Source organism: Macrotis lagotis, chromosome 4 (assembly GCF_037893015.1).
Source record: "Macrotis lagotis isolate mMagLag1 chromosome 4, bilby.v1.9.chrom.fasta, whole genome shotgun sequence".
NCBI classification, from domain to species: Eukaryota; Metazoa; Chordata; class Mammalia; order Peramelemorphia; family Peramelidae; genus Macrotis; species Macrotis lagotis.
The window spans coordinates 51,397,038-51,423,572 of NC_133661.1; the positions used below are offsets into that span (position 1 = coordinate 51,397,038).

Below are 26,535 nucleotides of genomic sequence, written 5' to 3' on the forward strand. Positions count from 1 at the left end.
GGAGTTTATATTCTATGAAGATGGAGTATAATAATCAGTTATCGATGAGCATTTATTAAATTCCCATCATCTGTCAGACTCTGTTGATGTTGCTGCTGTTTATCCTTATTGTCCAAGATGGCCAGGACACCAGGAAGGTGATGCCATGGCCTGCAAATGAATTGTACTTGAGTGAGGAAGATGCTGTGCTTAGTCATCAGCTCCACTTTGTCTTCCAGAACCATCTGAGTCCAGGGGCCCATTAGAGATCAGGATACTGGAGATGGCCTGGATGCAGTGGAAGAACTTGACCTTTTTAAGTGAAGGTCTTTCCCAGGTCTTAGATTGACTGAAGCATTTCTGGCCAAAACAGAAGCCATTGTTATTCGAGCCATGTGGGAGCCCGATGGTCAGGCCCAGGGCTAGGTGCAGGAGGTACAGGTACTGGTATTGTTTGTGCCGTTGAACAGCAACGAGGACCCAACTTAAACCCAGATCTGGAACCTTGTGGATCGGAAAAGGGCAGCTAGCTGGACGAAGGGAGCGTCAGCCCTGGAGCTTTAGGATTCCGAAGCAGAGTGCTCTGTGTATTCCTAGAAGCGTGGGGTGGGGGTGGGGACAGAAGAGGGAGCTTAGAGCCCAGAACATAGGTCAGAGCAGCAAGCTTGGGAGCCGGCAGCACAGAGTGCTGGAGCTGGGACCATAGAACACCGGAGCCGGAAAGGTCCAGGGCCTGGGGTGGGTGTGAGGTGGGCAATCCTTGGAACAGAGAACCCAGAAGGTTCCAAGTGAAAGAAGTTAGAACAATGCTCTGGGCCTAGAACGTGCAGACCCAGGCCTGGAAGTGATCTTAGCCGCGGGGTGCGAGGAGCGGGGAGAAAGGGGGGAAGGGCAGAGCCACCCGCTATGGGAGGGCCTTAGGCCTTAGAACACTGCACCCCAGGGCTGGAAGAGCCCCCGGAACATGGGGGCGCTCTCCGAGGACGGGGCAGGGCCTTTTGTCGGTGTCTCTTCAGGTCTCAGTTCAGGCCAGACCCGTACTGGGGCCTTAATCAGTTTTTACAGAGGAGGAAACTGAGGCGCTGAGCCTGGCACAGCAGCGACCGAGGCGCGGCCGGGCCGGGCTCCCCCAGGGCGGGCCCGGGCTGCGGGGGGAGGTGGGGGCGGGCAGAGGCCGCCCCGACCCGGGCCGGAGGGAGGAGCCGGGAGGGCCGGGGAGGGCCCCGGGAGCCAGGCCGGGCCGGGCGGGGCCCCAGTGGCGGCAGCGGCCCCGGGGAGCAGCCGCGGCGGAACCGGAGGCAGCGACAGTGAGTGGGGCGGGGGGACGCGGCCCCGAGGGCGGGGCGGGCCCGGGGGACCCCGGCGGGGCGGCCGCGAGCCGGGCGGCGGGGCCCGGGGCCGCCGAGCCTCCTCCTCCGGGCCTGGGCCTCACGGCCGCCCGCCCCGCGCCGCCGCCGCCTCGGCCTCCCCGGCCCCGGGGCTGCTGCCCGGCCCGCGCCCCATCTCCCTCAGCGCGCTCTCTCTGTCTCTCTGTCTCTCTCTCTCTCTCTCTCTCTCTCTCTCTCTCTCTCTCTCTGTCTCTCAGTTCTCTCTGTCTGTGTGTGTGTGTGTGTGTGTGTGTCTCTCTCTGTCTCTCAGTTCTCTCTGTCTCTCTCTCTGTGTGTCTCTCTCTCTGTCTCTCAGTTCTCTGTGTGTGTGTGTGTGTGTGTGTCTCTCTCTGTCTCTCAGTTCTCTCTGTCTGTGTGTGTGTGTCTCTCTCTGTCTCTGTTCTCTCTCCCTCTGTCTCTCTCTCCCCCACCCCATCTCTATCTCTGTCTCTCTCTCTCTCTGTCTCTTCACTTTCCCATCTCCCATCTTCCCTGCCTGTGCCCCTCTCCCTCACTCTCCTATCTCTGTTTTTTCCTCCTCTCTCTGCACCTATCTATAGTCTCATCTCCCCCCCCCCACTTTTCCCCACCCAGTAGGCGTCTTGGTGCTCCTTCAGACCAACTTTGGGTCTGGGGGAGATGGGGGGGAGTGAATAGGAAATTGACTCAGTATATTGGATTCAGATTTCAGCTCTGCCAACAGCAACTGTTTAACCTTGTTTCCTCAGTTTCTTCATTTATAAAATGAGGGAATTGGACTGGAAGACATCTAAAGATCCTTCTAGTCTAAAACTCTGATCCTAAGAAGGACTTAAGCAGGCCCCTGGTCATCCCAGAGGTCTGACTGTAGAAAGAGCAGGCCACTGTAATTAGTGGCTCACAGCGTTCACCTCATTGTTTCAGAATGGATAATAATAGCCTCCCCTTGCTAATAATGCTTGCTGCTTTTCAAAGTTTTCTCACTTGGATTATCCTCACAATCATCCTCTGAGATAAGAGTTATCTCATGAGGAAACTGAGGCACAAGAAGGCCAGAGTTAGTCAAGTTAACACTAGTAATCCAGGACTTTTGATTCCAGAGCCTTTTGATTATCTCTACCACAACAGTATCATTTCCAGGTTCCTTGCCCATGTGGATCTCTTCTTCCTCAGGTGCTAATTAAGAGCTAATATTTATATAATCTCTACTCTATGGCAGACCCTGGGCTAAGCATTGTACAAATATTAACTCCTTTTTTTCCTTGCTATTATTATCTCCATTTTATAGATGAAGAAACTGAAGCAAATATTATATTATCTCATTTGATCCTCAAAAAATCCTGTGATATTATTATCTCCATTTTACAGATGAAGAAACTGAAGCAAATATTACAAATATTATCTCATTTGATCCTCACAAAATCCTGTGATGATATTATCTTCATTTTACAGATGGGGAAACTGAGGCAAATATTGCAAATAATCTCCTTTATGCTCACAACAATTTCTGTGCTATTGTTATCTATGTTTTATGGAGGAGGAAACTGAGGCAAACAGGCTAAATGACACAGCTAGGAATGGTCTGAGGTTGGATTTGAACTAGGGACTTCCTGATTCCAGGCCCCATGCTCTATCTTCCATACCCCTTAGCTACAGTAGTGATGGAAACTTCAGTGAGGGATTCATAGCAGGTGGCTCATACAAAATTGGATAAAGAATTAAAGATTGAGCAGAACTTTTTCCAGGTGCATCTGTCATTCGTTGCTTTGTTATTTTAAAAAATATATATTTTAGTACCTTCCTCACTCCCCCCCCCCCCACCCCGCCACCCCTGAGGTCTACACTGCTGCAGAAATGGTAGTGGTTTCTGTGTATCAAGGCTGGCTAAAAGGTGTATGAAAAGGGATCACCCCTGAATGTTGAACCCAAATTGCTCAGGAAATAAGGGCACAGAAGAATGGGACAGCAGAACTCAGAGACCATTCAAACTCAGTTTTGGACCTAGGAGGAAGCTGAAGCTCAAAGGTTATAGAAGAGCCGGGTCTTGGACACTTGCAAGTGCTCCCTCTTGCTGAGCCTCAGTTTCCTCACTTGTCAAATAGTGATACTAATATTTACCTTCTGAAGGCATTAGAAATGGTTGACTGTCTCCTGACCTTGCACTCAGGAGGATCTGGGTTCAAATCCTAACTCTGACCCATACCAAACATGATCATAAGCACTCCTGGCTAGTCTCTAAGACTGATCTGTACTGGCAGAGGTTGTTTCCATACTAGGAAAGTCACATGTCTGAATTCCCTATCCATTTCTCCTCTTTCAGAAAAAAGTAACTACTGCACAGAGTTGTGAAGTTCAATAATATAAACTGCTTTGTAAACTTTTAGGCTTTATGCATATAACATATATATATATATACATACACATACATACATACAATTTTATAATAAGTAAAGTGATTTTTAAAAAGTCATTTATTTTTGTAAATTGGCTGAAGTTTTTGTTTATTTTGCTTGCTTTCTTGTTTTGTTGTTGATATTATTGATGAAAATTTAGTACTAAACCAATCAGACTTTGAAGCTAACAAATATACATTATAGAGATGAAGAATGCTGTAAAGGGGGACAGCTAGGTGGCACAGTGGATAGAGCACCAGCCCTGGAGTCAGGAGTACCTGAGTTCAATTCTGGCCTCAGACATTTCATAATTACCTAGTTGTGTGGCCTTGGGCAAGCCACTTAACCCCATTGCCTTGCAAAAACTTTAAAAAAAAACATTAAAAAAAGATACTAAGATACTCTATAATATAGGGTTGTAGGAGTGGGAGGGGTGGCTGTAGTAGGGGTAAAGAGACTGGAGCAGTAGGAGAAGTAAGTGTCAGAGGTTTCTATTGGAGTTCAGGCCTTTTAATTCTCAGTCTAATATTCCTCTATATCAGAAGCATCAAATTCAGGCTGAAATGAGAGCCACTAAACTGTATATAGGATCCTTACAGATCACATGTTGACTTAGAAAAACTACATACTAACAGACAGCTAGGTGGCACAGTGAATGGAGTAGAGGATCCTGAGTTAAGAAAACATGAGTTCTAATTCAGCCTCAGATACCACCTGTGGTGACCCTGAGCAAATCACTTAAAGTTGTTTTAGTTTCCTTTTCTCAAAAGTGAACTGGAGAAGGAAATAGCAAACTGCTCCAGTATCTTTGCCAAGAAAACCCCAGATGAGGTCCTGAAGAATTAGACACAAATGTAAAATGTTCTATTGTATTTTTATCTGTTTTGCTAAATATTTCCCAATTTCATTTAACTCTGTTTTAGAGTATTTGAATGTTTGATATCTGTACTCTACATGATTCAAACCCTTCAAAGAAAGCCAAGAGAAAGCTATGGCTTGTGACTATTCTTGGGAGCTCATCTCTTGTTCCTCATTTTTGTGGTCAACCTCTGTCTTTTTTCATTTTCCCATCCAGAAGCTGGTAAGCTAACTTCTAAAGTGTGGTAAGGTTTCATTCTACCTAAAATACCTTGGTCTATGGGAGAGGGAGAGACAAAGACAGAGAGAGAGAAAGAAACAAAGAGATACAGACACAGAAAAGAACAGAAAGAAGAGGGGGAGAGTGGAAAGAAAATAGAAAAGGGGGGGGGAGAGGAGGGTGAAGAGGGGAGAAGAGGGAGAAAGACAAAATTTAGAGGAGAGTGAGAAAAAGGACTGCAAAGAAGAGAAAGAGAAAAGAAAGAGAAGAGAGGCAGGCAGAGAGACAGAATATTCCATGGCTCATGTTTCAGAAACTTGTTCAACCCTAACAACCTTTTTCTCCACATGTCCAAAAATAATTGACAAGAAAGACACCAAATTTGGCTTGGATGTGGTGCTAAGTGAGCCCCTTAGGTTGTCCCTTTATTCTTTCTCCCTGCCCAGAGTTAGTGGTGGACTGTCTAGGGACAAGGCATTGTTTCTTCCCTGCTGTCCTGTATGATTCAGAACGTAACTGCTTAATGACTTTTTAAAATGATATTAAAAGTCAATCCATGCTGGTGAGTTTGGGGTTTCAGGAGATCTCGGCAAGTTGCAGTTGAGCTTGGAGTGTGCTGAAGTGGGGGAGTTTAAAATAGAAATGCTGACACCACCACCTTGCTGCCTGCATCTGGACCAGTCTGTTTTGCTGCCATAGAGTTATGTGTTATAGTTCTTAGTCAGGTTGGGTCAGATCACCCCAGTGGGGCTCTTCATTTGTTTCCTGCCATCTCCCAGGCTTCTCTTTCTTTAGCTGATTATCTCACCAGATGAAGACAGCCCAACTTTGTCCAATTTGATGATGTGATTGTGAGTCTGTCTCACCTGTTCTGGCTTTTCTTGTGACCCGGGTTTGTTTCAGGGAAGAACAAGGGAAGGGACTGAGGGGGATCCCATCTTCAGCTTTATGGAAAAATAGATATTTTTACAAGCTTCAGCAGTGAGTTGCTGTATGGATCACAAAAAGAGACATGCTGTCACAGAAACAAGCTCTGAACACCAGGCAAAGCTTTATTTGTTCCTAGGACAAACAGTATGAAAGGGCGGCTGCTGCCCAGGTGAGAGAAGCAAGGAGAGCTCACCTGGCTAGGATAGGAAGGAGGCTCACCCTTTGTTATTTCTTTAAGTGTTATTCACATCCTTGGTGAAGACTTAAATTCCAGGTTTTTGATTTTTTTTTTTAGTTTTTGTTACTACAAGGGCAACAAGGTATATTTTGACATACATGACTTCTTTTTCTGACTTTGAATACCTTGAGCTATAGATCTAGTAATGAGATCTCTGTCCCAGAGGGTATGAAAGGTTTAGTGGCCTTTCTCACATCATTCCAAATTTTAAAACCTTGCTGTAATAGAATCTGAGCTATGCGTCTTAAACTTCAAAAACTTCCTGACTCCCTCTGAAAGTCAATTAATCATTCAATGTTAACACACATTTATTAAATGCCAGTGTGTCAGGATCTGTGTTAGGCATGGGGAATACAGAGAAAAATGAAAAAATTCCTACCCTCAAGGAACTTGCATTCTACAGGAGGGAAATAACATATATATATATATATATATGTATATATATATATATATATATATACATATATATATATATATATAATGTTAGTATTTTCAGAATAAATACAGAGTAATTGTTAGACAAAAACACCAGCATCTAATTGGATCAGGACAAGCTTCCTGCAGGAGGCATGTGACTTGAAGTTGAAGGGAAATGAAGATGTCTAAAAGTGCATTTCAGGTTTGAACCTGAATAACTTGTACAATCACACAGAGATGGGGAAGGGAGAGTTATGTGTAAGGAATCATTGTGTAAATATTTTTTAATTGAAGTTTATCTTGAAATTTTTTTCTCATATCATCATAATATCCCCAAGTACCCCTCCCCTTTCTCCTTCCCTTCCAAAGAGTCATCCCATAAGACAAATAGTAATTTTTTTAGAGGGGGGAAATATCAATAAAACTGATTGATACTTTGATAAAGTCTAAGAATATATGCAATATATAACAGAAATGGACCTCCCACCCCACAAAGGGCATCCTCTCATATCTCTTCAATCTAGTACTGCTTTAACTTTATTTTGTTACATTTCCTTTTTTTGGGGGGGGGGGAATTGGAGTTGAGTGACTTACCAAGGGTCACACAGCTAGTAAGTGACTGAAGTCAAATTTGAACTCAAGTCCTTCTGACTCCAAGGTCCAGTACTTTATCCACTACACCACTTAGCTGACCCTGTTATACTTACTTTTGATTTTTTTTTGGTGAGTTGTCCTTTCCATTATTGTAGTTTACTTTGCTAATATTGTTTCCTTGGCTTTGTTGAATTCATTCTACATCAGTTCATAGAGATCTTTCAGTGCTTCTTTGTGTTTATCACATTCATCATTTCTTATGGCATAGTGATATTCAATTACATTCATGTACCACAATTTGTTTAGTTATTCCTCAATTGATGGCATCTATTTTTTTCTCCCTTTATTCTTAGCTTTTACAAAAAAAAGTGCTGTTTTGAATACTTAGAGTATATTGGGACTTTTTTCTTATCAATGACTTCCTTGGGATACACCAAGCCCAGTAATGAAATCTCTGACTCAAAGGGTATGCAAAATTCAAAATTGTTTTCCAAAATGGTTGTACCAATTCATAGCTACACCAGCAATATAGTAGTACGTCCATCTTCCCACAACCTTTCCAACAGTGACTATTGCCATTTTTTGTTATTTTAATCAATTAGTAAGTTGTGATGTGAAACCTTTAATTATTTTGATTTACATTTCTCTTATTATTAGTGATTTAGAGCACTTTTTATATGTTTGTGAATTCTTTGGCCTTCCGAGAACTGTTTGTTCATATTCTTTGACCAGTTATCTATTGGGGAATAACATATACATATATATGTATAACACATATTAAAAACATATGTATTTTTATCTTGGATACAAAACCTACATCAGAGAAATTTTATATAAAAATTTTTGTTCCCATTCTACCACTCCCTCTAATTCTAAATGCATTAATGTTGTCTATGCCATAGCTTTTCAGTTTCAAGTAGGTAAATATACTGTTTTATCTTTTTGTAATTGCTTCTATCTCTTCTTAAAAATATCTCTTGGGCAGCAAAGTGGTGCAGTGGCTAGAGCACTGGCCCTTAGGAGGCGACCTGAGTTCAAATGCGACCTCAGAAATAATTACCTAGCTGTGTGGTCTTGGGCAAGCCACTCAATCCTATTGCCTTGCCAAAAAAAAAAACCCTAAAAAAAAGTATCTCTTAACTATAGCTATGAGACATGTATGATGTTTCTCTTCTGATTTTTTAAAATAGCTTCATCTTTAATATTAAGGTCACATATCATTTAGAATGTACTGTGGAGTATCATATAAGGTGTTTTTAATGTTCAGTTATTTTTCAGTAATGTTCAATTCTTTGAGACATCATTTGAGTTTTGGGTTTTTTTTTTTTGACAAAAGTACTAGAGTGCTTGGCCATTTTCTTCTCCAACTTTGAGAAAGTTGAGGCAAATGGGATTAAATGACTTGCCCAGGGTCACATTGCTAGTCTGATGCCAGATTTGATTTTAGGAAGAAGAGTCTTATTGATCCCAGGTCTAGCATTCTATTAATTGTCCCATCTAGCCACCTAATATTGGGTGGTGGTCTAAGCCTAATTTCTGCCAAACTGCTTTTCAGTTTTCCCAGCAACTTTTTTTTAATTGAATAGGGAATTTTTCCCTATGTAATTTATGTCTTCAACTTTGTCAAACTCTGGATTATTGAATTCTGTTGTTTCTGAATCTTCATTGTCTGGTCTGCTCTATTGATCTCTCTATCCTTTCTCCAAAACCAGATAGTATTGATGACAATTGTTTCATTATATAGTTTGAGATCAGGAAGTGCTATTCTCACTTTTGCTCTTACTTCTTTTTATCATTTCCCTTAAAATGTCAGATCTTTTTTTCCTAATGAATTACATTATTATTTTATTAAACTTTATAAGGAATCTCCCTTGGTAGAGCACTAAAAGTATAATTTAATTTTTGAAATACTGACATTTTTATTATATTGACATGTCCTAACCAATGGTACTGAATATTCCTTCAGCTATTTAAATTGTTCTTTACTTCTTTAAGAAGTACTTAGCAATTGAATCTATACAAGTCTTCTGTGTCCTTTTGTAGATAAATCCCTCAGATATTTTATACATATTGTAACTACTTTTTATTATTGTTGCTTGTGCTTTGTTGTTATTATATAGAAATGTTATTGGGTCACAAGACTATATTTTAAGTCTATAACTTTGTTAAAGCTACTAATTGTCTCAATTAGTATCTTTGCTCATTTCCTGGAGAAGACTATCATAGGATAGTTTTATCTCCTCTTTTCCTATCTTTATCAGGAGTACCTGGGTTCAAATGTGATCTCAGACACTTAATAATTACCTAGCTGTGTGGCCTTGGGCAAGCCACTTAACCCCATTGCCTAGCAAAAACCTAAAAAAAAAAACTATATCCGATAATAGTGGGAAGAATAGACATTCCTGCTTCACTTTTCTCTTTACTGAAAATGTTCTGGTGTATCCCTATCTCTATGATATTTGATTTTGATTACAGATGGATATTTTTATGATATAAAGATACCTTCTATGGTAAGTTTTATAGGGGTTTTTTGCATAAAAGTGTTGTACTTTGTCAAAGGCTTTTTCTGTATCCTTTGAGGTAATTGTGTGGGTTTTGATGTTTAGATTTTTAGTGTGATTGTTAGTATGATTTTTAGTATGATATTGGTTGTTTTTAAAGTTGAACTATCCTTGTATCCCTGATATAAATTCCACTTGATCATAATAAATGCTTTCTTGGATAAATTGTTGTAGAGTGATAGGATTTTGTTTAAAAATTTTGAGTTAATGTTCATTAATGATATTAGTCTATAGTTTTCTTTCTATATTTTATCTTTCCCTGGTGCTTTGTTTCTATTTTTTGAAAGTAATTTGTACAGTTTGGGTATTAAATGTTCATTAAAATTTTGATAGACACGTTGCTTACCATGGGTGGAAGAGGAAAGGTGAGAAGAGGAGGTAGAAAATTTGGAACTCATTTTTTTAAATGAATGATAAAAATTGTCTTTTCATGTAATTGGGGAAAACCAAAATATTATTTTTTATTTTAATAAAATTTGATTTTCCCCAATTACACATCAAGACCATTTTTAGCATTCACTTTTACAAGATTTTGAGTTCCAAGCTTTTTCCCCTCTCTCCCTCCCTCCCCTCCTCTCTTTTATAATGGTAGGCAATTTAAAATAGGTTATACATGTGCTATCATGTAGAACATATTTCCATTTTAGTCACAGTCATGAAAGAAGAAACAGATCAAGAGAAAAAAATCCCATGAAAAAGAATAAAGTGAAAAAAGTACACTTTGATCTGCATTCAGAGTCCATCAGTTCTTTAACTGTGTGATGTGTACAGTACCTTCCCTCCTGTGTTCTTTGTACTTGTCTTGGTTCATCGAAGAGCTGAGAAGAACTGAATAGTTCATAGTTGATCATTATAGTGTTGGGTTCTGCTCACCTCATTCTGAATCAGTTCTTACAAGTCCCCCCCACCCCCCACCCCGGTCTCTCTGAATTCCACCTGCTCATTTCCCATTGTACAATACTATTCCATTAGGTTCATACACCACAGCCCTTTCAACCATTCCCCAACTGATAAGCATTTCCCCAATCCCCAACATTTTGCAAAAGGGCTGCTAAAATTACTCTTGCATGCATAGATCCCCCCCCCACCATGACTTCTTTGAGTTCTAGACCCAGCAGCAGCACTTCCAGATCAAACAGCATATACAATTTGGTTGCCCTTTGAGTATAGCCCAAATCGCTTTCCAGAATGGCCAGATCAGCTCACAACTCCACCAACAGTTATGTGTCCCAATTTTCTCATATCTATCATTTTACTTTTCTGTCATACTAACCAGTCTGATAGGTGATGTAACACCCCAGAGCCCCATTCAATTGGAATCTTTCTAACAAAAAGTGATCTAGAGCACTTCTTCATATGCCTAAGAATTGCTTAGATCCTTTTATCCAAAAATCTCACATCATCAATTGGGGAATGTTTCATACTCTTATGAATTCAGTTTTCTCTATATTTGAGAAATGTGGCCCTTATCAGAAAAAGCTGCTTTAGGGATTGTTTCATAGCCTCCTACCTCCCTTCCAATCCTGGTTTCATTTGCTTTGTCTGTTGAAAAGATTTTAAATTTAATATAATTAAAATGATCAATTTTAATACTTTCTACTTCTGATTTAGTCATCAATCTATAATTCATTTGAGTCCTCCTTTAAGATTTTGGATACTATACCACTTGATTCATGTAAGTCTAGTATTGATATTACTTCATTATCAATGATATCTTTTATTTCTTTTCATTAGATCTACTTTTGCTTTGCTTTATCTGAGATCAGGATTGCTACCCCTGGTCTTGGGGGGTTTTTTTTGCTTTAACTGGAGAAAAACAGATTCTGCTCTAGACCCTTACCTTTCCTCTGTGTGTGTCTCTACAACATATTGTAGGAATCTGGTTTTTGATCCATTCTGCCATCTGCTTCTGTTATATGGAATTCATCCCATTCCTATTTCCATTTATGATTACTATGTATTTCCCACCATCCTATTTTCCTCCTATTCCTCCTCTTTTTCACCCTTTTCCTCCTCACCAGTATTTTGCTTCTGTCTGCCACCTCCCCTAATCTGCTCTCCCTTCTACCAGTTCTCCCTTCCCCCCACCTTTACTTAATCTCCTCCCTTCCTACTTCCCTGTTAGGTAAGATAAGTTTCTATATTCATCTGATTTCCTCTTTGAGCCAATACTGATTGAGATAAGATTTAACCAATGCCCACTGCCCACCCTTCCATCTTCCCCTTCACTGTAACAGGTTTCTCCACATTTCATGTGAAATAACTTACCCCATTCTATCTTTCCCTTCCTTCAGCACTCACTGTATTCCTCTTTCTCATCCCTTATTTATTTTTTATGTCATTCCCTCAAGTTCACCTTATACCTGCACACTCTGCCTATGAATATTCTTTCTAGCTATATTATTAGTGGTACAATATTTAATAATTACAAGTATCATCTTCCCATGTAGGACTGTAAACAGTTCAACTTCATTGAATTCCTTATGTTTTCTTTCCTCTTTTCCCTCTTTTAGAATTCTCTTGGATCTTGATACTGGAGATCATTTTTTTTTTTTGGTTTTGTTTTATTCCGGTTTTCTCCTCATGAAAGCTTAAAATCCTTTTATTTTATTGAATTATCATTTTTTTCCCTTGAAGCATTTTGCTTAATTTAGCCAGGTAGATGATCTTGGTTTTAGTCTTAGTTCTTCTGGAATATGATGTTTCATGATTCCCAATCCATTTATGTTGCAACTGTGTAATACTGATTATGGCTTTCTGATATTTGACTTGTTTCTTTCTGGCACATTGCAGTATTTTTTCCTTTTTCTGATAATTCTATAATTTGGCTATTAATCTTCCTTAGGGTTTTTAATTTAGGATTCTTTCTTGAGGTAATCAGTAGATTCTTTCAATGCCTATTTTGCCCTCTGGATCTAGGATAGAAGTTTTTCTTGAAAGTTTGTCGAAAGATGTTGTCCAGGTCCTCCTTTTGATTAATGATTCTGACATTATTTCTCCTAGATCTGTTTTTCAGGTCAGTTTTTTTTCCAATGAAGTATTTTACTTTTTTTTCTATTTTTTCATTCTTTTCAGTTTGTTTGATTGATTCTTTGTCTCATGTAGTCATTAGGTTCCACTCTCCCAATTCTAACTTTTAAGTTGTTTTTCTCAGTTAGCTTTTGTGCTTCCTTTTTCATTGGGTCCATTCTACTTTTTAAACAGTTGTCTTATTTTTCCAATCTGTTGACTTTTTTTTTTATAATTCTCTTGTATCACTCTCATTTCTTTTCCCAATTTTTCTACCTTTCTCATATAATTTCTAAGCTGCTTTTTGAGCTTTTCAATGAGTTCTTTTTATGAGTCTTAAGACTGTTTTCCATTTTACTTTGGAATTTTGCCCATAGGTGTTTTGACATGGTTATCCGCTTCAGAGTTTGTGTCTTGATCTTTCCCTGTCACCTAAAGCTTTCTGTGGTCAGGTTATGTTGTTGTTGCTGTTTGCTCATTTTTTTTTATATTTTTCCCTTTCTTTTAAATTTGAGTCCTGTTCCTGGGGTGGAAGGGGCAGTATTTCAGACCGGGGGGTTGCAGATCAAGACTATTTACTGGTGCTGCACTGATAATGCCCTGGGGGCTATGGAGGACTCTCTTGTTTGGTGCTGCCTTGCTGGGATAGGGTGGTGGTGGCCAGCATTGCTAGAGACTGTAGGGGTCCGGCAGCTTCCTTGGTGCTGTGTTGGAATCCTAGTGCTAGTATCCGTCATGAGCTGAGGCCAGTGGGGGTGTTTCTGTGTTTCCTCAGGGTTATGCTAAAGCACATGGAGGTCTGGTAAAATATTATTTTTTTAAAGTTTGATACCCTCCTGTAAGTCCATTAGACATAGGAATTGTTTTTTTATTTGGTAGTTCCTTTACAATGTTTTCTGAGATTAGGTTACTTAAGATCAATGTAATTCTAACACTCCTAATATGTTTTTTTTTGACTCTGACATAAGACTTTCTCTGTCTCCCAATAGTGGCCATTGCCTCGGAAGATGGATTTTACCACAGCTCCAACTCCATGTACAAAACTTCAAACAGTCCTCCACCAGATGAACAGGCTCCCTTGCTTGAGGGTCAGCCAGGAAGCCATTATAATGCCCCCAAGCCTCATGATCATTACCATGGGGCCTACATCATCTTCTTCAGCATGGGGATTGGTTCCCTGCTGCCTTGGAACTTCTTTGTCACTGCAAAAGAATATTGGATGTACAAACTGCAGAACTGCTCTTCCCAAGGAGCCTCAGACATTCAGGTAACATTCTCATATCTACAAGGAGGTGATTGGTGGGCTAGAGAACAGTAACATGTTAGGAGCTCAAAGCATAATTTCTCTCTAAATATCCTGGTTTGTTTAGGATAGTTTAGGATCACAGATTTCAGTTTGGAATGGAGTGATTCCTTAACTGGCAGAGCTGAAATTTGAACCCAAGTTTAAACAAAGAACTGAATTTGAAGTCATCATGGAGTAATGTACTTGGAGTCCCCAGACCTGGATTTGTATCTTAACTCTACCATTTCTTAGGAGCTTCCCTTTATATGGTGTTGTAATGTTTTTCCTCCAAGTGCTTTCCTCACAGTAACCCTGTGAGATAGTAGTGCAAGTTTTATTCTTCCCATTTTATAGATGAAGAAAGCTGAGATTTGGAAAAGTGAAATAACTGGAAGATGATCATATAGCTGTCAAGTGGGGAAAGTCTGGACTTGAACCCAGGTCTTCTGACTCCAAAACTAATGCTCTTTACATTAGACCCTGTACTTTTCCTCTCTATGAAATGAAAGAACGAGATTGGATTAGATCAGAGTTTCCTAACTCTTTTTTGAGTAGAGGGGAGGAAGGACAATAAGGAGTTATTCCTTTTTTCACTTGAGATTTTGAAATTGAGGAAATAGGAGCTACTGAGCATAAAAAAGTCACAAGAATTAGGGAGAAGGAGTTGTATAACAGCAGTCTCTAACTCTGCTCCTTTTTCTCATCCTTGAACATTGAAATACTGAGGAACCCTAATGAGTTCCTGGCTGTCCTTATCTCTTTTATCTCAAGATCAATGGGGCATTTGAATTTGTTTTTTAAATGTTCATATGAAATTTTAAATATTAAAATATAAGATAGAGATTTAGTTAAAGGTTCCTTTCCTAGGCTATATGAACTTATTTTTTTTAATTATTTAAATTATATTTGCCAACATAACTGATTTCCTTTGTAATGCTATGTGATGTATTTAAAAACATTATTCTGAGCAGTGGTTCATGGTCTTTACCAGACTGTTAGAAGGGTCCAGGATACAAAAAAAGATCAAGAATCCCTGCTCTAGAATATTGAGTTGAATCTAAAAAGGTAAAATTCAACAAGGGACAAATGTAAGTCTTACACATGGGTTCAAAAAATAAATTTCATAAATACAAGATAGAGGAGACTTAGACAACAGTTCTGGGGGGGTGTTAGTAGACTGAAAACAATTGAGTTAAGTGAGTCATTAGCTGATTTGTAGCCAAAATTGCTCATGATTTGGGTTGTGTTAGAGGAAGCATAGCTTCCAGGAAGAAGGGAATGGGGGTGCCACTTTTCTTTGCTCTGTCAGAGTTCATCTGGAATATTTAGTTCAGGTTTTGGTACTTTGGTTTGAGAGGGACTGAGATAAACTGGAGAATAGGAAGGACAAGAGAAGGATGAACTGAATAGTCAAGGGCCTTGAGTCTATGCTATAGGAGGATTAGCTGAAGCAAAAGGCAATGATTAGCCTGAAGAAGAGGAGAGAAAGGAATGTAAATGTGGTTTTTCAGAAATTCAGGGTCTCTCAAGCAGTGTAGCCATTAGACTTTTCCATTTGGCTTCAAAGAATAGAACCAGGAAGAATGGATAGAAGTTACAAAGAAATGCATATAGGTGCCAGGCCTGGAGTCATGAATACCTGAGTTCAAATTCTACTTCAGATACTTATTAGCTGTGTGTCTCTGGGTAAGTCATATAAGCTCTATCAGCTTCAGTTTTCTTATCTAGAAAATAGGGATACAGTAGCTTCTTCTTCAGAAACAAGTGAGATGTATTAATTCTACATATTAATATATATATATATATGCTCTGAAAACTTAAAATACTATGTAAATGCTAGCTATTATTATTATTTAGGTTCAATGAGCTGCTTCTAGAGTGTTTTCCCTACTCAGAGGTCTCCAAGAAGAAGCTGAATCACCATTTTTTGGGAGATATATTGTGGTGAACCTCCCTTTTATTTATGGTTTGGACTAGGTGGTTGCTCAAGTTCCTTCTAGATCTCAGATTTTGTTTAGATTCTGTAGGGCTGTGAGTTCATCTCTTCAGGGGAATCTTGGCCTCTCATAAAAGGAAGCTGTTCTCTGTGGACAGCTTTCATACCTGTGAAAAATACTTAGCATTTTGTGAGATTTATCATTGTCTTTCAGGTCATCTAGAATTTTTCACACTCTTAAATTTACCTTGCAAGGGTTCCAAGCTGGGATGTAGGGGTGGATAGCTTGAGATCCATTTCATCAGAATCTAGAGAAATTCTAGATTCTTCCTGGAAAGAAGATCTGGCACAAGGAGTTTATTCTTTTCTCTTCACATCTCCCATTCAGTTCCTCCATTTCTCTTCCTTTTCCTTCTCCTCCTCCTCATCATCAATGGCATAGGAAAATTCATAGAAGTTCCCTTTGCTAATAAAGATAAGAAACTTCTTTTATAATCTTATTTATTGTATTTGATATATTTAAAACATTATAAGAAGGGGTTTATGGTCTTCCAGACCATGACTTCCAGACTACCAAAGGAATCTGTGACTGAAAAAAGGGTTAAGAACCTTTGGAAGAAACATGAGGGTGATGCTCAATCTTGATGGACTTGCTCATTCCATCAGTGCAACAATCAGGGACAATTTGGGGCTGTCTGTGATGGAGAATACCATCTGTATCCAGAGAAATAATTGTGGAGTTTGAACAAAGATCAAGGACTATCACCTTTAATTTAGGAAAAAAACCAGATATCTTATGCAATCTTGCTTTCTCTTATACTTTATTTTTCTTCCTTAAGGATATGATTTCTCTCTCATCACATTCAATTTGGTTCAATATATAGCATGGAAACAATGTAAAGATTGGCAAATTGCCTTCTGTGGGAGGTGGGGGTGGGAAGTAAGATTAGGGGAAAAATTGTAAAACTTAAAATCTTTAAAATAAAATAACCTTTGGAAGAGCATTGATCCTAAATTTAGATGAAATTCTATAAAAGATAAATGAAAGACTTACAAATGGGTTCAAAAAATCAATTTTATACCTACGAGATAGGGGAGACACTGAAGAAAAGCAATTTCTAGTCTTAGAAAGTTGTCTGGAACCTCTAAGAGAATAATTAACTTGCCAAAAATCATCCAGTTAATATGTGTTAAGTGTAGGACTTGAATCCAGGTATGTCCTCCTGGCTCAGAAACCTATGTCTTTCTGCCTCCCTTGCTCATTCCCCTCTCTTCCCTCATGGTAAAAGAACAAGGTGAATGCTCTGTATACAACAAAGATGCCCAAGACAAAACTCTGGTATAGCACAAGAAATCATCTTTGTAATGTCTGCCATTGCAAAAGTTGTATCTCTAGACAAGTGGAAAGTGGAGCCAAAGTCATTCTCAGCTATCATCTCATCTTTGTATCTTTAACATATGAAGTCCCAGGTGCAGTCTGGTGGCATGATGTTGCCCTGTGTTTGAAATACCCTTTACAGGTAGGGAAATTGAGGTGTTGAGGTTCCCTTGGAGGTGGGATGCGCCCCTTTTCATGTTCCACATGACCCTTATGAGTTTCCATAGAAACTTGAAGTTGACTTAGTTGTTTTATGACTTGCTTTTATTTATAAGGCATTTCACCTTTTTGTCATCATGCCCATTATCCATAAATCACACACAGTCCTTTTTGTGCTTGATCTGGCAGATCTTACAGCTGGGCCCACATCTGAGGCCCTCCATCCCCCACAATCCTGAGCTTCACCTGGGGAAGGTGGGATGACCTGGAGTGTGGGGCTGTAGCACCTGCCTTCAGGATCTTCCCTCCATCTACCCCCATTCTCCAGGGATACATCTGTATGGTAGAGGGACAAAGCATCCATAGGTCCAACCTCTTGTAAACTGGACATTTGCTGCTGCTGCTCTCCAAGGTTGAACCCTCTCCAGTTCCCAGCATTTAACATTCCACAGTCCTCCTGTGATGCTTTATAGCTTTTTTCCAAAGGCTGGCAGGTGTGGATGTAGTACCTGCTGCAGCATTGAGCCCCTGGCTTTTGGCATCCGAGATGAGAGACTTGTCACCTCTCGATTCATGGGCCAAGCCTTCTGCAGAAAGCATGCTGGTGCGTCACCCTGTTTCTCCTGCCATTTTTCTTCACTTAATTTCTCATTTCTGCCACCCTCCCCTGCTTTGCTTGCTCTAACCCTCTTCCTGATTTTCCTGTAAGACTTGGCTAATCTGACATCCTCACCTGAAGGCCACTTTTAGTGGAAATGGGGGAGGGAGTCAAATGATTCCTGTCTCCATTCACCACCTGCAGCCTGATTAGCTCTGGGTTCCCCCCTCTCCCCCTTGTTTACCCAGAGACGAGTGCTACGTGATGGGGCATACAGATTCTTTGGAAATCTAAAGTGTGTCAGTTCAGAGAACCAGAGCATCACCTGGGAGTCTGCTTACAGCCCCTTTTCCCTGCATCCTCCTAGATGCCACCTTTCTACCTAAAATTGCTTGTAATTGTTGTTTTTACATGGTTTCAGGGGACAGTCTTGCTCTGATGTCTTTACCTTAGTCTCTAGAATGATTGTCTCTCACAGATACCCCTTGGTTATTGGGATAGGTTGGTGGATCCAGGGCTGGAAAAAAAAAGTAAAAATTGAGATTGTAGAATAGTGAGTGGCACCTCACTGTCATGTGTAGCATCCTCAAGAAGGACTTCTCTAATTTCAGGCACTTTTCATTCACTCAAAAGTAATTCCTCATGAGCCCCCACCAGTGTTTCTACTTTTTCCACTAGTCAAAGGTCACAATTAATTAAAACCAAAGGTTCTTAAGAAGATAATTTAATAAGACATTCCATCTCACAAATGGATATTCCGTCAGTAAGGAAAGCTTGAATGCCTAGGAATCTTACACAAGGGTCCCTGATATCATATACTGCTCTCACTAATCTTAATCCTTTCTGGGCACTTGTCTCTGCCAGCATATCTCTTCTGGGCATTGTTCCTTGCTACTGTATTCTAGTCTAATTTCTTTAGGGACAGTCTAACCATCTTAGTTTTATTCTGCTAGGGTACAATGGCTAGAAGTTTTGCCTGATAAAAGCAAACTTAGAACTCTTGTGCCTTTGCCATCCTCCTCAGCTAATAAAAATCACTCAAAGTGCTTCCAGTTAAAAGTAGATTTCTCTTTTTTTACACCTGTGTCAGGGCTGGAGATCAGTTTGTTGTAGTTGTTTTTATTATCACTATCCTCATTATTATCATCATTATTATTACATCTGACTACCTTATGGTTAGTTACTTGTATACAACCTCAATCTCTGGCTTAGATGTAGATGAAGTTTGGTCAGGACTGAGGGAAGTCATGTGTGTTCTCTAATGTCTTCCCCAAATTTCTGCCTTTATTATGTTTACATGTTAGCAACAAAGGCTGAATATTTGATGCTGCATTTTAGCCAATGGAAATCTTAGTGTCTCTATCACATTACAATACATAGTACAGTTGCTGTATTTCATGGGGCCTCCCAGCCAGATCAGCTAGTGATTGAAGAGGTGAGTAGAGGACTGACTGAATTTTCATATACTCAGAATGGTTACCTTTCTGGAGAGCAATCTCAACTTGGTATATTAATACAGTGGAGGCTGCAGGGGCAGGGAGTGTCAGTCCCAGGTCTGTTGTTGTTTAATATGGTCCACAGGATCTTAGATGATTCACTAATGAATGACTTCATTCAGTTTGCTAAGCATATTTGCAAGGACTCATTCTGTTTAATGTGAGAAAAAACTTCATAATATTAAGAAATATTGAAGAATAGAATGAACTACCCAAGGATGTCATGTCATCTCACTAGAGGTCATCAAAGAACAACTAGATGACCATTTGGGTGAGGTACAGATGGTGATCTTGTTTCTCTAAGAGTTGGACAAAATGGCATCCAGGATCCTTCCTACTCTGAGATTCTCTGTTTCTGGGAGGAGAGCAGTTTTGGAAGACTTGTGTCTCCCTTAAAATGAGAGTCAAAATCCTGGCCTCATGGACGGGAAGAAAAATTCAGCTGCTTCAATACAAAATAAAAGTGATCTAACCAAGCTAGGGAGGAAAAAAGGGATCCTGTAGTCTAAACATATGGCTCAAAGGGACAACCTTTATATGGAGCAAAAATAGAGCCTGATTCTAGGATGAAGAAAGACAGACCAGAGAGTCTCTTGTCACCGGTCACTGGACTCTCAGTCTAAAAGGAAGAATAAAAGGAGGGAAGATTAGTTAGTCAAGAGTCATGAAAACTGAAGAATGTTTTATCAAAGAGTTCTTGGACTGAGTTTGATGATCAAATGTTTTCCATTACATTGAGGAATGTCCAAAATAGAATTAAAGGAAGCTTGAGGATTTAGATGAGATACATAGCAGTTATGAAACTAAAGATTAGCATAGATTCTAATGCTTTGAAATCCTATTGGAAAATGTCTCAAATCAATACCTGAATAGATATGGCCTGGCATGGTTGGGCAGTGAAAAGACCCCTAGACCCACCCAGACCCCTAACCCAGCTGCTTGACAGCTCATGTAGCTTTGATGAGATGGTTGTCTTTAACCTTACTCTTTCTATTAAGATGGAAGAGCATCCAGGCCTTACAATCTATACCTGGCAGACCTTTCTGAGCTCAGGATGAACCTCAGGGTCCCTGGGCTTTCCATTTGCCCTGCCTTCACACCATTCGGAATTCCAGATCTTGTCAGTACTTGGCAGGTAGACTTCCTTCTATGTATTCTTTCTCCCAGTTAAACCCTTTGAGAACTAGAACTGTTATGCACTTTATCACTGTATACTGATCTCTTTAAGGTGCAGTGCATATAGTAAGTGCTAAATAAATGCTTCTTCATTTTCTTCATTTTTCATACTGTTACTGCTGGAAGACTTCCAGAGATGGGGAACTCACTACCTCCCAGAACATCAGATTCCATTTGGGGACATTTCTCATTGTTAAGAAACCTTTCTTGATACTTACTACCACCCTGTAATGTCTACCCTTTGGGGACAAGAAGAACCTATCAAATCTCTTCCATATATTAGTCATTCTTATACAACAAGACCATCACCAGATCTCCTCTTCTCCAGACTAGATGTCCCCGAATTCCTCCAACCAGTCCTCCTTTGGCTTGGTTTGGTCTTTCCTCAACATTTGAGGTACCCTTCATCTTGTTAATCTCCTGAAACTAAATTCTGCCTGTAGGCAGAGGGATGAACTAGAAAACTGCTGGTGCAATCCAGGTTTTGAGTGTTTAAATTCATACTGATAACACTAGAACTGGTGCAAATGGGCTGAGATTTCTTTTAACCTGAATGTTGCCACTGCAGCCGCTTATTACATCTGTTGATCAAGGAGTTTTCATCTTCCATTTTGCTCTGATTAACTCATCAAGACAGTTCATGCTGTCCTGTTTAATCCATCAGGTGCCTTGGCTATGATTGACTTTGAGAGGAACATTAGGTACTTTCTTTGGGGACAGATGCTTTCCTTTTGGGGGAAGGAAAGCATGTTTGATGCTCAGTGACCAAGGACCCATAGGATCACAGTGGAGGTATTTTGATAGACAGAAGAAACACTTAAGCCCTATCTCTCTTCCTTAACTCATTTCACAGACTCCAGGAAAAAGAAAATGATGGCCTCATAGATACTAAGGACATTTTAGCACCAGGGGTGACTAGGAGCAAGAATAAGTAAGGCAGTAAAACCAGGTGAAGGAAAATCCTATCTGATGCTCAGAACTAGAAGTCAAGATACTGTGATCTTCTTGTTAAGTCATGATGTTGTATTATTGTGTGACCTTGGATAAGTTGATCATCTCTCTGTGACCTTACTTATGGAACAGTATTTTTTGCTTCTGGTAATTTTTATGAGCCATAATAATGATTTTGTTCCCTATTTTTAAATGCCTAGTTCCCTATTTTGCACACAGTAGGTGTGGAATTGAAAAGAGATATGATCATTTTCCTTACATTGAACTGGTGGCCCCATTGCAGGCTCATTAAAAGTAGTTTTTATTTATTGAAGTCTGATCTTCCAATTATGAATTGATTATAGAGGGTAGGGAACACTGAAGGGCAGAAGTTACAAGAGGGAGCAGCTGTCAGAAATATGATCAGTGAAGAAAGGAGAAAAAAGAAAGGAAAAGGTGAGAAGGGACCATAAGTTCCATTTCCACTTAGGTCCATTTCAAAATGTCTGCTTGTATTAGAACTTTGGCAGAAATCTTTTAACAGGGACTAAAGACAGCTGAGCAAGCATGCATCTGCTCTGGGGATAAAGCTTGCTATAAACAATGCTTTGTCTAGGGGGCCCCAGTAGCAGAGTCTCTAACAAATTGGCATGGGAAAAAGACAGTTTGCTATGGCAGTTAGCCACGAGTTAGCTACAAGACTGAAACAAAACAAAATAGAACAAAAAAGTGGAGGATTTAATTTCTTGCAAATATGAAGGACAAGAGAAATTTTTTCAGGGACCTTCAGGGAGCATTCAGAGTTTGTGTTTCTGCCAGAGTCAGGTAAAAATGTAAAGAGTACAAGTTATTAGAGCCAAAGGTGAAAGGTTTGGAGAAAAAAAACTTTATCTTCTAGGTTATCAGGGAGACTGAAGAATAGACGAAGTAATCCAAAGGGAGGATTTTTACTACTTCTACTTTTATGACTGTTCTCAGCTGACACTTAGTATAGGACATGCTTAGTAAATGCTTGGTAACTTGCTTCCATATGAAGGTTAGGACGAAGAAGGACAAATAAGAATATAGGAAGAAAATAACTCCTTAAGAGCTGTTAGGATGGGATTTGGATTTTTTAGGCATGGCCTAATATGTAAGATTGACAGGCTCTTGACCAGGGATGAAGCACATCTGACAAAGGATGGTTTAAAAACATAGATTCTTAGAGTACTGTAAATCTGACCAAGAGGGCTTTCACTGACAATAGAAGGGGAAGGAAAAAAGCTACCTGTATAATATGCCAAGCCATATAACATAAAGCATAGCAGCTACAACAAAGAAATAAGAATATTAGCAGAGAAGTTTCCAAGAAGGGATACAGCAATGAAATTCCTAAATCTCAGCGATAGATAGATAGATGCATGGATGGAGATATACATACGTACCATATTTTCCCATGTATAAGACATACCTTAGTTTTGGGGCCCAAAATTTGAAAAAAATGTATTACATAAAGTTATTAGTCATTTTATTCATCATGAAATTGAAGGACCTTCTGCTCATAGCTTTCAGGCATCTTTTTTGAGCAAGTCTGGTACATGGACACATTCTTAGTCCATTCAGTTTCATGAACCTGAAGCGCCAATTGTGTCCTTCTTGGAAATCAGTCACTTCCTTTTCTTCAGCAAATCTTCTTGCTTGACCCATCTTTGTGGACACAGGAATTCCACTTGCCCTTTGTTCTTCAATCCATAGCTTCAATTGCCTCTCTAACTCAGGCCATTTGGCTGCCTTCCCTCTCCTGGTCTTCTCCTGCCCTGGTGTTTTCAGTTGGGTTTCTTCTTCCCCTAGCCAGTCTTGGATTGTTTTCTCAGACTGACATTCAGCAACATGATTTCTATTCCCTTTGGCAAACTGGATCACTTTGAATTTGAATTCAGCACTGAATGAAAATCTTTTCTGAGCCATTTTGGAGCAGAATGTGACAAGATGTAACCTAATATACCAGTAACAAATGCAAAACAATGAGTGCAAAGACAACAAGAGTGAAAAAGTGGGAAATGCAAGTAAAAAACATCTACAAAAATGAGTGCAAGAACAAGCATGAAAAAGCAGGGAAATACAAGTAAAAAAATTGTGACCACTATATAAGTTGTTTTCAGTTTTTAGAATCCAAATTTTTTGAAAAAGGGTACATCTTATCCATGGGAAAATATAGTATAGATGTGAATAAAAATATAGGTAAAACAATTTAAAGTATATATTTCTCCCAGACCTATGATTTTTATCAGTTAGGGAATGCCCAGTATGGAAATGTTCTCTACCAATTCAAGTTAGCACTTTATTTGTAAGTTGCTTAGGGTTCTGGAGATGTTAAGTGTCCATAGTCCACCAATCATAATGTTTCAGAAACAAGACATGAAAACAGGTCTTCCTGACTCCAGGGCTAGCCCTCCTATGCCTCACCACTTCTCATAGATCTTATTGCAAGGAGACAAATTTAGCTTTTTAGGTGTCACTGAAACTTGGATGAGATTCATTAATAGATATGGCTATAAAATAGATAATTCACAGAATAGATTAAAAGAAATGATATTCATATTCAATTTCAGGAAGTCTAAGAATTAGAGGAGGGAAGATAAAGATCGTATCAGTAAAAAATAAATGGAGAAGCCATTTTTGTTGAAGTTATATACAACAGACCACTTGACCAGAAGGAAGAAATAAACCTGGAGTTAATGAAAAAGATCATAGCCTTGGCATGAAGATTTAATAGTTATGATGGGAGACTAATTTTTCTGACATATGCTGTAGTTTCAGCTAAAAACTGAGCAATTGATTCATCCTTCATTCAAGAGATGGAGAAAACAATATAGTGATTAGCTATTCTAGACCCAGAATCATGGAATCATATCAGAGCCATAGAGACTGTCATATCATGTAGTCCACCCTCCTTCCTTTAGCAGATTAGGACAATGAATCACAGAGTGACATGCCTAGGGTCAAACAAGGTAATAAATAATAGAACCAGACCTGAACTTTAAGTTCTCTGACTCCAGTGATAGTGGCCCATAAAGAATAAAATGGTTGGAAGAAACTGACAGTTTCTTCTTAAAGACTTCATAAGAAAAAATAGTCAGGTAAAGTTTGACAAACACTTAAAATTTTGGGAGAGCTGATTTCAGAGTTCAAAGAAAGAACAAATAGAATTCTGTGGCCTAATATTCTTCCCATCTGGCCTTCGTAAGTTCAGTTCATCAAGTCTAGGTCAACAGTGTCTCAGAGTACTGAGATAAAAATTAGCCAGTGTGTTTGATATTTGTGATTTTTGAAAAAATAATGGAGGAGTCTTGGTAGCAGTGATGGACTAGACAAACAGAAGAGGAATTCATTTTTGGTTGTTGCCTTTGGTTTATTTTGCTTGACTTGTTAAAAGGGAAGGCTTCTGTTTGGGAAGATGTGAACTAGTATATAATGAGAGAAAGAGGAAGGAAGGAAGGAAGGAAGGGAGGGAGGGAGGGAGGGAGGAAGGGAGGAAGGGAGGAAGGAAAAAGAAATAAAGAAGGAAAGTAGATCAGGTGAATTATTTAGATTTAGTAGAGTATCTGAAAAACTGTCTTACCACTTATATGGATAAGTTGGTGTTCCTTGGCTGTCCCATAAGCCTAGAACACTCTCCATCTTATTAACTTCCATAGCTTCCTTTAAGTCCCAACTATCTTTTATTATAAAAAACTCCCTCTTTCTCCCCTTATTTATTTCCTAGACCTTCTTAATTCTAGTGCCTTTCCTTCACTAATTATTTCCTATTTATTCTCTATATAGGTCATTTGTTCCCCATTGAATTTTAAGGTTCTTGAGGGTAAATTATGTCTTTTGCCTCTTTTTGTATCCCCAGTGATTAAGACAGTGGCATATAGTCGGTACTTAATAAATGTTTGTTGAAAAGTAGTTATTAAGGGACCAATGTCAGTAATGATGACAATTTCCATTTTCTAAACCAAGGTCTCTGTCCTTGACTCCATGCTATTCAACATTTTCATCAGTGACTTGGGAATAAATGGCATACTTATCAAATTTTGAGGTAGGAGAAAATGTAATGACATGACAGGTTCAAATCTACAAAGGATCCCAATAGATTAAAAAATTGGTAGAATCTATTACAATGAAATTGAATAGGGATAAATGTAAAGCCCTATACTGCAGTTCAAAAAAGTGAATTTCACAAATACAGAATGAAGTGTACTGGAGTAATAGGTTATATGAAAAAAAGATCCAAAGATTTTAGTGGATTGTAAAATCAAAATATGTTCAGTATGATATAGCAGGCAGAAGAGTCAATAGAATCTTAGATTGCATTAATAAAAGGTATAGGGGCAACTAGGTAGCAGAGGCAGCTAGGTGGCTCAGTGACTTGAGCACCAGCCCTGGAGTCAGGAGAATCTGAGTCCAAATCCAATCTCAGACATCTAATGCTTACAGCTTACTTAGCTGTGAGACCCTGGGCAAGTCACTTAACCCCATTGCCTTGCAAAAGATTTTAAAAATTGTGAAAGATACAAAGAAACTCAGGGTTGTAATAGTATGACTACATTTTATCTTCATTAGCCTTTGTTGTTACATAAACTTTATCTTCCAACATAATGCCTCCCCAGTCCAGAGAGCCCTTTCTTTTACTATATAATCAAAATGAAAGAGTAAGAAAATCAGTTTAGCACAACTAACCAACATTTTAACTGAGTCTGACAGTATTCACCATGCCTCATATCTCTAGCTCATTCCCTTCTCCTTGCAAAGATCACAATTGTTCATTCTTGTATTTATTCTTCTTATTCAAGCTTGGTTATTAAGAATGTTTAGGTTTTTTTAATGTTATTTCCATATACATTATGGTAGTTATCAGAAATATTATTTTCCTGGTTCTGTTTACTTTATGTCAGTTGTATGTTTGTTTTCTCAGACTTCTATCTATTCTTTATTTTTGACATTTTTGGTATTCATCATGTGGTAATCGTTATTATGCTACATTCAAATATCCCAAATTTGTTTATCC

At 39.1% G+C, this 26,535-nt stretch overlaps 1 protein-coding gene across 4 annotated transcripts in view; it reads left to right on the forward strand.

The window, feature by feature from the left end:
• The first annotated feature begins 631 nt into the window (after positions 1-631).
• The window catches only part of SLC29A3 (solute carrier family 29 member 3), an 80,363-nt gene continuing 54,459 nt past the window's right edge, over positions 632-26,535 (forward strand). Inside the window, exons 1-3 of one of the 4 annotated variants that reach the window (XM_074232771.1) lie at positions 1,185-1,286; positions 4,642-4,799; positions 13,535-13,812. In XM_074232771.1, the coding sequence (XP_074088872.1) occupies positions 13,579-13,812 (234 nt within the window). In that variant the 5' untranslated portion in view covers positions 1,185-1,286; positions 4,642-4,799; positions 13,535-13,578. Of the gene's footprint in view, positions 718-1,181; positions 1,287-4,641; positions 4,800-13,534; positions 13,813-26,535 lie in introns of those variants that run through there. The other 3 variants (XM_074232772.1, XM_074232773.1, XM_074232770.1) reach the window with 3 other exon arrangements.